Raw genomic sequence first — 10385 nt, 5'->3', positions numbered from 1 at the left:
AAATAAAAACACTGGCACATTCGTTAATGTGGTTCTAAGCATTTTCAAAAGTCCTCCAGAGAGGAATATTTCATGCACATGCTGTGATGAGCAGAAGCCAAATCTGAGAAGCAAGTATATCAGAGGAAACCCCTGAATAACACGGCATTACACACATTAAGCCGTTTCAACTCATCCCTTAAAGAACAGTTTGCCTGTATGTATAACTTAAGCAATAATGTTTGATTAGTAGTTTGAGTTGCTTCTGAACATGTTAAAGGTGATGAACAACAGAGCACATTGAATATAGCAGAAGTTGGACTAGCACACCATAAAACGATCAGGCAAAGGCAGAAACACAAAAGCAGGAAGTGGTAAGGCTTGAAATATATTGACATACAATGAAAAATATGTAACAGTACTTTCCCAATAATAATAATAATAATGTCACTTAAAAACTCCGAAACAGCAGTGCAGTTCTGCTTCAAAACATGGACAATTTGGCAAAGGAGGCAAGAAGCAACAAAAATGCCACCGACCCTTTTCCACAAAATCTGACCTAAAATAATAATAAAAAAAAAACTGGAAATGCTAATATTTCAATTTTGTTCAATCGTACAGTAGCAGTTTTCACACTTTTGACAGTTGCCAAAAAATGTTTAATATTTTGCATGTGCTTCTCAGAACACACACACACACACACACACACACACACACACACACACACACACACGTGGCACTAAAGAGAGTTGCAAAAAAAAAAGTGATATTAAATTCTGTGCGTGTTCAAGCATAAACTCCAGCGGTTGTCATTGAGAAGCTCAGAAGTCTCAGACATCTAAATAAACAAGCTTTCTGCACACATCGGGCCAAAACAAGCCATGTTGACTTAGACGTGACAAACTGAGCAAGAACGGACTCGTGAACGATTAAAGATGCACTCAAATTTGCTGGAGTTTTATGATTTCAAAGATCAACGATGCGAGGTCACGTGACCATCTTACTAGTTCCTTTGGTTTTCATTTGACCTGTATTCAAGTTTGCATGGAGATTTCCAATCATATCTGCCGTCTACAGATAAAGCAAAAAGATTTGTCATTGAAGCAGTTTAATGTCTCATTTGGAGTGTGCTGACCTCAAATATTCTAGAAAAAAATAGAAATCGACTTCTATTCAGTAAAACACTAACTACTGCTCTACGTCCGGTGGACGTGTTGAGCATAATCTTCTGAAACATCACGAGAACATGCGCTGACGGACAGAGAGCTGCCACGAGCCAAACATAAAGCATGAACGAGTGCAAAAACGAGTGTCAAGTATGTGCAACACAAATGATGAGATGACAATAAAACAAGTTCTTAAATAAACACACGTATAGGTGTGTCTGATGGAGAAGGGGTGATGAATGTTGAAGGACCAACACACACACACACACACACACACACACTCAGCTACAATGGAAACTTCTTCAGCTGCTCAAAGGTGAGGAAGAACTGAAATGTAAGTCAAGGATCACAGGAATATACAAGAATAGATAGATATCAAATCTCACGTCACAATATTCAGTGTTTTGCTGAAGTAGAGTTCAGTGTTTGTGCACTACTTTTTTAGCAGTGGTCTGAATCGAACACAGATGACTCATATGAACCAGATCTTTTTACCAAATCAAAATCAAATCGGATTCTTAAAAGAATGACTATCATGAGCCGTTTGTTTTAATCAATAATAATAATAATTCAAAAAGTGGTCTATTCTGAACAAGTATTTTGACTAATTCTGGTTAATGAATCACTGTCAGACTCGCTTTGAACGGCATTGCAAGTTTTCATAATGTATCATTTCATTACTGACTGCTTTCCGTATGGCAATGTGTTTTGGCTGAAAATCGACAAACTTATTATCCTTCAAGTCTACTTCAAAATGCATTACAATACACAGAAAATATTGAAGCCAATATTTTGAAAATATTAAGAGACAAAATTAAAATATTACTCTCTAGGGCACCTTTAACCAAATTTATTTGAAATGTTTTGATTGAAATGTGTGTATACAAATGTATAATATATTATGTGAATATAAATGTATAATTACTTAAAATAAATGCTACTTCATAATATTGTAATATGTTCATGAAAATATATTAAAAGGTATACATATTTTCTGGCTTAAGTGTCCAGTGTGTGTGTGTGTGTGTTTGTGTGTGTGTAAAAAAAAAAAAAAAAAAAAAAGTGTGTGTGTGTTGTATATCCATCGATCTCATGTTGCAGTGTACTGACCTCTAGTGGTTGAAGTGTAGTTTGAAGCAGAGCAAGGCTCACATGAAAAACTGGAATGTGAAAGCTGTCATGCGGATTTGTGAAATCACGAACTCGTGTCCGCACTTGTACAAGAAGTAAAGTAACCTACTCGTGCGTTTTAGCCCAGGACGTCAGAAATATTTTCATGATTTATCCTTAAAATATTTTTTTCTTTTTCTTTTGTCAAATCAACTGGACAATTTATGTGGTTCAGATAACATAATATTTTGAGTTTCTGTTGATTAAACCAATCTTAAATTTCTCTTATTTCAATTAACTCAATTTTAAGGCAACCAGGTAACTTTTTAAGTTTTTTGTTTTTTTTGGAAATAGGCTCATTTTCCAACTCCCCCGAGTTAAACTGTTGAATCCATTCAGCAGATCTCCGGTTCTGGCTGGTTCCGGTACCACTTTTAGCATAGCTTAGCATACATCATTGAAGTGGACAAGACCATTAGCATTTCTCAACAAAAAAAAAATGACCAAAGAGTTTTGATATTTTTCCTATTTTCCTATTTTTTTATAAAGGATACAATGATGTTCCAGGGCCCGAGACGCAGCCAGTTGGGCCAGAAGCCTTTATAGAGGGCAAAAAAGCCTTCATTTCTCCAGGTCTGCATGAGTCCGTCCAGGGTGCCCTTGTACATGTGATTCCCGGCGAGCACACGCTGATTCATCATACGCGTCCTCACCACGTCCACCGGGTTGGACGCCAGCGCTCCCGCCAGACCACACGCAAAACTAGAGCTAAACAAACAGACGCAAAAACGTGACTCATGAAGCCAATGCTTTCATCAATCAAATTTTACATGAACTGCTAGAAATGCTCACATGAAATGAGTTAACACGGTGTCTCCCATCAGGCCTGAGAGAATCAAATGCTTCTTGGTGATGTCATAGACCGGCAGCTCCACACCCACCACGATGGCCGCCCTCTGGGCAGTGGGAATGACACCCTGAAAACAAGAAGGACGTCACTGTAGCAAAAGCACAATCCCTAAGGAGAGACTCAAACAGCGACTCACCCTCCACAGGCCTCGCGTGCCCTCGGTCTGGTAAATGTTGATGAAGTTAGACATCATGCTGCCCTGTAACAGGCTGCCTTGAGCCTGCATGCGAATCTGAACAAGCCGAGGGAAATAAGACATCAGATAAAACCAGCTCAGTGTCTGTGCTGCTAAAACTAATTTAGGTTTACACAATATATCGAAATGTAAAATATCACAAATGTACATTATCGCAAAAGTATGGAAGCTTGTTTCCACCACTGAATGAAAAAAAAGGGACTTTTTAATCTCACAACTGCGAGATATGAAGTCAGAATTGGGTACTATCCTGTTATCCGGACCCCACCATATACCATTTCGGAACTAGTCATCCCTGATTGGTCTTAACCCCAGTGACGTTAGGTTTAGGGCGGGGTTAGGGGTAGGCCATCGTGGGGTCCGGATAACAGGAAAGTACCCCGAATTGTGAGAAATAAAGTCGCAATTGCGAGATAAAACAATCAAACAAATATCATGTGTCAATTAAATTTTCTATATTTATTTATTTATGGTTTTTTTACATTTATAATATTTATTCTCTCAGGATAATTCTATAACAGAAAAAAAACTAATTCTATAATTACAGTATAACAGTCTATAATAATAATTCTATAACAGAAAAAATTATATGCAGATGTGTTAAAATTATTCTGCATTTTTATCCTAAAATCTGTCGATTTTACAAACCTTCAGCACATCAGTTGGATTTGCCAAAGAGGAGGACAGAACACCAGACACCACCCCACAGAACACATTAATCACCATAGTTTCATCTGAAAAACACACAGGAGCCCCCGTTAGATTCAGAAAGTTCTTTAAAAAATCAGTTTAATGATTCAAATCGATACTCAACAAGACGTGCAATAACCAACCACAGATAAACTCATTTAAAGCCTTATTTTTGTAAAGCCTAGTTTCAGTATTTTGAGATCTTAGTCTTTATAGAGCAAGGCACTAATGAGAAGAACAAAATTTAAGTGTGGATCAAATTTAGATAAATAATTACAGTAATTCCTTGATCAATGTGACCAACGGCCGTTCATTTTGACAGAAGAACGAAAGAAGAATAAGCATTTGACACAAACTGGCATCAGGTAAACCATGCAGTATAAGCAATCAGAAGAGCATGTTTAATACAATAGAAAGGCCAAGCTGTGAGCCTTCTTTGAGTGTTTGTCACAGGATGGACATCCGCTGGCGCCAGCACCAGATAAGGTAATGCTAGAGACCTGTCTGCCTAGCTTTTGTTTGGACCGCACATTAGTGATGGTGGTTACACCTTGTTTTCAACAACGCTATTGGTTGAGCCCCGTAAATGGTGGAACATTTTCGCTAAATGCTACATAAAAAAATGAAAAATAAAATAAAAACTCAAAAAATAAATAAATAAATAAATAAATTTTTTTTAAAAATACGTGTTCCTTAAAACCCTGTTATCTATATCCTTCGAAAGCCCTGAACCACAATGTAAAAAAAAAATTTATATTTTTTTCTAGCACTGAGAATAAAGTCAAACTTTTCGAGAATAAGTCGAAACGTTTCCATTCTGTTCTCAAACTACAGAAATGTTGCACTGAGAAGAAAAGATGTTTTATGAAATGAAGAGTATGATCAAAGTATTCCTCCTAAACCCACCTTCAGGATGGCTGACGAACAGTTTCTTCAGTGTGTTGTATGTCCCGATCTTGATTGTGCCGTAGGAAGCTTGTCGGAGGAGCGCTGGTGAAATTCTAGGAATAAAAAACACACACAACTTCAAGGTCATTGCTTTCTTTCCATTCTGAGGTTATATGGAAATAGATTAGTTTAAATGACAGACTAAAGACCATCCAATGCCAAACTGACCATTGCTGTTTTAGTAGAGTAATCAAAATACAGAACAGAATGAAGAAAACATTAACGTGTGCACATTATCAAAAGTTTGTCGAAACGCTTTCTCATATGTTTAGAAGACTAAAACAAAATCATGCAAAGCACATATGCAAACATTTGTGCAAATTGGTTCAACAAAAGACACAATTTTCCCAAGTACCCCAGGAACATTTAGAAGTAGATTGGGTTTACTCTGAAATCAATGCAAAATTGCACAAAATATTGCGATACGTGGTGGACGAAGTACACAAATCAAGTACTTGAGTAAAATATTCCTCCAGTGAAAGTAACAGTACAAAACAACTTGATTTTTAGAATGAAGAATGATTTTTTCGATGAAACACATTTATTTTTTACTTTAACCAACACTAGTCAATAAGAAAGATAAGAGCAGATATTGAATATGTATTGATCTGAAAACATGAACTTTCAATATACTAAAACATCAAATTAAGTTACTGATAATTCAAGTGAAAATGACTAAATATATCATATAGTGTAAAGAAAATCCGGGAATACAAATTGTCTGTAGTTGTTTGCAGAGGTAACACGGGTTAAAAGGCATGAAACATTTTTGGAAGAACGCGTCGCAAACATCCACAATCAAGCAGCATTTCATTCAATGGCCTTAAACAGCAGATTCAGTCCTGAAAAATAACTAACATGATCTTCATTAGGGATGCAGACGCACCGGACGGACTTTTTTGGCCCGATACCAATTTTAACAAACAATTATTGGCAGATTCAGATACTGATATTTGTCACTTGCTCTCTTATTTAAAGTTTGGTCGTAAGTATTTTGATCGTGTTTTAAATTAGCAAAGTTCAAAATGCACGCAGCACTAAGTCATACTAACTAGTTTATTGCTGCATCAATCATCAAACAATTTCTATTGAACAATGATTGGATCAATTTAACATTCAGCAGGCCAACATAAATAGGCTCAAATCAATTCTGTACAGTTTTAAACTGTTTTATGCACATTTTTCACATTGACATGTTTGAGGTTGACATTTATCCATTTTTTGTATTGAATAAAATACAAATATATTTTTGTTTATTTGATATTTATCTAGTTACTATTGATTTCTAACAAACATTGCCTTCAAATTGGGAGAGTAAGGATTATAAGGGAAGCGCTTTGAGTGTCCAGAAAAGCGCTATATAAATGTAACGAATTATTATTATTATTATTATTATTTTGATGTATGGCGTATGAAAATGCTCAAAGGAATGACAGCACAGCATGTAAAAAATAGAAAGATATACTCTGGTGGAATTGTTCTGTGGCAGGTCATTAAGGGTTAATAACAGTGTAATATCCTAACCATAAGCTCCAGGCCAGGAAAAGAAATGGCAGATTAATACGAGATGATGATGGTTTAAAAAACAAGATGCTCTCTGTGACCCACAGATAAAATGACCAAGTGTACTGGAACGACTGCAGTCTGTGCATGCCAAAGAAGAGGGCCAGTTTCACTCGACTCAGCTCCGCTACAGACCTCGTGAGTCGTGAATTAAATATCATCTATATTTAGAGTTTATTACTGCTATCAGCTGTATTTAAAACCCACTGAACGGGTTACATATAAACCTTTATAAGGGAACACAACTCTGATCTTCAGAAATTACACAGTAAAACACTATAACACTGATGCTAAAGTCTATTTAAATGATTCAAACTCACCCCGAATACAACGCCCGGACGCCTTCTTCCCTTCCGATCCTGAATAAAGCGTGGAACATCCCTCGATATCGGACCTCCATGCAGTGCGTCTGCCCTTGAACCTGGAGCCGCGTTTTGGTGAGATCAATAGGAAACGTGCCTGCAAGGTTCAACTATGGGTTACATTTCATTCTAGAAGTCATATTTTATTTGTATAGTAGTACTTTATCTATAGTACCACCCTATTTCAAACAGTTCATTCTCTTTGTGTGGTTTGGAATGTTGTTTTTCATGTTCTGCAATTGTTTTTGAACATCGTTCTTCCACGAACAATCAAAACTCATTATTTAATCCCTACAACATACAAACACGGCAATTGCGATTTTAAAGGTAATTACTTTGATTAGTTATTATAGTATATTAAGAACAGAAACTAATAGAAGTAATGAATACTAATAATAATAATTATGTGACAGATTCACAATTATAATGTTATACTAATATAACAACTATAGTAATGATAATAATAAAAAAAAAATTCTAATGCATCTTTTATTGTGGAAAGGGTTAGCCTAAACTAATTATTATTTACGTGTTCGTGTCAAAATGTAGAAAGAAACTCGTTTCTTTATATCAGCTATTAGACACGTAAACAAAAAATAATAACATATCTATCTATATTCTCTCAAATATGAATATGCATTCTATCACTTTCATATGAACATGAAACAAATACAAATACCCTATGCAAACTTAAATGAAGAAGTGATCTTTTATAGCTGATAAAAACAGCAGGTGCACAACACAGACTCACCGAATTCTGCGACAATTGAGGCCATTCCTCCATAGACGAACGGCTTCCAGTTCAGGTTTGCCATTTCTGTAGCGGCGCCCTCGGCTTGATGGAGTCCTACTAAAAACAGCAGAAACCCAAAATATGAGCAAACCAGCTGTTTTAATCTCACACTGTACAACATAGCGCTATCCGTCTGTGTCACAGCCAGTCTTCCCATATGCAGACAAATGTGCACCGGAATACGACGAACCGCATTAAAGAATCATTACAAGCGCCATAGGACATTTACGGAAATTCTATTGGTTGTAGAGTCTGTCAGTCATTTGATCTGCGAACCTCATTGGTAGGACTGATCTGGAGTTCCACCTACTTCCGTCGCCAAGGAAGTTGAGTGACAGCAAGCAACGGCTCTCGCCTATTTTCTCCTCAAACCGTGTAACATTGAACTTTTTAGGTTATCATAGCCAATTAAAAAGAGAAACAGAACGCGACCAAACTCACCAATATAAATAAAGTGGTTCTATGGCGTTGGCGTAGTGTGAAAGACCGCAATGCTTTGGTTCGCACATCTAACGGCTTGTAACTGTTATTTAGCCAGGTAACGTTACGCAGAAACACTCCCTGCGTTATTAAGTACAAAACTGAGTAATGGCGACATTCAATATCGCTTCGCGAGCTCACGTACCTGAGGCTTGGTGGTTCAGTCAGCTTTGTTATTTTATTTTTGACTCCATCGTCTCGACCACATGTAGGATTGTAGGACTTTTCGCAGTCAAACTCCAGGAGCGCACCTACGGCTCTTAGTTTACAATCATGTCTCTCTAGCAGGAACAACTCACCGCAACCGGAAGTTCCCGCCCGGAAGTTTGAAAGACACTGGACTCCGCCCCTTCTACATTTCAATGTCACCCTGTCCGTCAAGGGGAGCAATGTTTTTTATTTATTTATTTATTTATTTTACTTTTTTCCATCAGGGGGACGCTAAATAAATAAATTGGGGTTTTTAATGCTTTTTTTTTTTAAATCCACAAATAGCACGTACAGCTTGTCCATATTACATCAGACATCACATGCTTCACAATACTACAATAGAAATTCCAAAAAAGAGAAAATAAAAAGAAAAGAAAGATATATCAGATATATACAGATTAGATTACCAAAAATAAAATAAAATTCAGAGATCAAAAATTGTAAAGATTATTTAGCAAGTTTATTTAATTTTCATCTTTACACATTTTTTTTTATCACTCAACGGTAATAAAAGGTCTGTTTTTTCCCCATAAAATAGAATGTAAAAAAAAATACAAAAATAAAAATGTATTGTGAAAAGCAGCCTGGCAAATGTTATCATTTGAAAACTGTGAACTCCTCAATCACACCACACAATAACTAGTATGTAAACAGTTTCTTTCCATTAACGTCTCTTTGTTTAATCAAAGAATCACCTTCTGACTCTCTCTGTATTGTCTGTCCATTTGCTCTAAGGTTATACAGATCGCATGTTATAATGCAAACTAAATGTGTCCATCTTTAAGAGGACTACGCTCCCAGCATCATCATTCACAATGAACACCCCAACCTGCAAAGAGATCGCATAAAGTGTAATTTCCATCCATTTTAAAACTCTCTTATGGCTTTTTAATCCTTCTGTATATATCATAGATTTGAACAAACAATCTCATCGCAAAAGGAGCCTTTTAATGATGTTGGGAAATATCTTTCTCACGCTCAAATGTCCACAGTTTTATGTCAGTAATGCTGATCTCATGATAAGTGTCCGTAGACTCCAGCTGTGGTTTCACCTTTGACCTTGAGTTGTGATGTCAGAGAGTGGTGCGCAGGAACCTCATCACACGCTGGTACAGATGCTGAACAACTGACACCAGATTCCTGCAACACACACACAGAAGTGATGAACTTAGTCATGCACATGATTCACTCCAGGGATGATTCTCCATTTCAAAAAGAAAAATGTGGTCAACGCTCCCTTATTGCTATTTGCATACTTCCTTTAAACTAAAAATAAGAAAGTATACTTTCAGTCTACTTGTAATGTACTTCTCAGAAATACACTTTAAATTGCACTTGAGTATACTTGACCTATACTGACAGAAAAGTGTTTATTTGGCCTATATTTGTACTCAATGTAGTCAATAATCTTATCCCTTAAAGGTTCCTTAAAGGTTTCGTATGGGCTGATCGCTCTCAAGTCGCTACAAACGTATTGAACACAAAAGAAGATCTTTTGATTGTATGGATTGTGTTTTTTTTTTTTTTTTTTTCTCTTTCTTTTTTTTTAAAAAATGGACTTTGAGTCTGTAATAAAGTTTTGATTGATTGATTGATTGATTGATTTTGAAAAATGCCTATACACTAAAATTCTTTCAATGTTTGGACACAAGCAGTTTTCAATGGAAGCTTGGTTTCCACCACTGAATAATTTTTTTTTTTTAAATAATTGCGACAATTGCGCGATTTTATTTCACAATTGCAATATATAAAGTCACAATTGCATGTTATAAAGTCAGAATTGTGAGATATAAAATCAGAATTGCGTGATATAAAGTCAGAATTGCGAGATATAAAGTCAGAATTGCGAGATATAAAGTCAGAATTGAGAGATATAAAGTCAGAATTGCGTGATATAAAGTCAGAATTGAGAGATATAAAGTTAGAATTGCGTGATATAAAGTCAGAATTGAGAGATATAAAGTTAGAATTGTGAGAT

At 36.1% G+C, this 10385-nt stretch overlaps 1 protein-coding gene across 3 annotated transcripts; it reads right to left on the bottom strand.

The window, feature by feature from the left end:
• Nucleotides 1-1114: 1114 nt before the first annotated feature.
• Nucleotides 1115-8514, bottom strand: slc25a14 (solute carrier family 25 member 14). Of its 3 annotated transcripts, none has more exons than XM_039680315.2 (9): nt 8343-8514; nt 7676-7774; nt 6883-7021; nt 4958-5052; nt 4010-4095; nt 3302-3397; nt 3108-3232; nt 2810-3023; nt 1115-1472 (listed from the first exon to the last, which is right to left on the bottom strand). In XM_039680315.2, exons 2-9 carry the CDS (start codon nt 7737-7739, stop codon nt 1431-1433), a joined length of 861 nt encoding a protein of 286 aa, XP_039536249.1. In that variant the 5' UTR covers nt 7740-7774; nt 8343-8514; the 3' UTR covers nt 1115-1430. The 3 variants fall into 3 exon arrangements, with proteins under 3 accessions (XP_039536249.1, XP_088979775.1, XP_039536248.2); XM_089123649.1 differs by having other exon boundaries at nt 7676-7771; nt 8343-8505; XM_039680314.2 differs by lacking the exon at nt 8343-8514 and having other exon boundaries at nt 7676-7906.
• Between the last annotated feature and the right edge of the window lie 1871 nt (nt 8515-10385).

The sequence above is a fragment of the Pimephales promelas genome, chromosome 19 (assembly GCF_988280905.1).
Source record: "Pimephales promelas chromosome 19, fPimPro1.hap1.1, whole genome shotgun sequence".
Lineage (NCBI taxonomy): Eukaryota > Metazoa > Chordata > Actinopteri > Cypriniformes > Leuciscidae > Pimephales > Pimephales promelas.
Note: the sequence above shows the minus strand (reverse complement) of the source record. Positions and strands in the feature narration are given on the sequence as shown.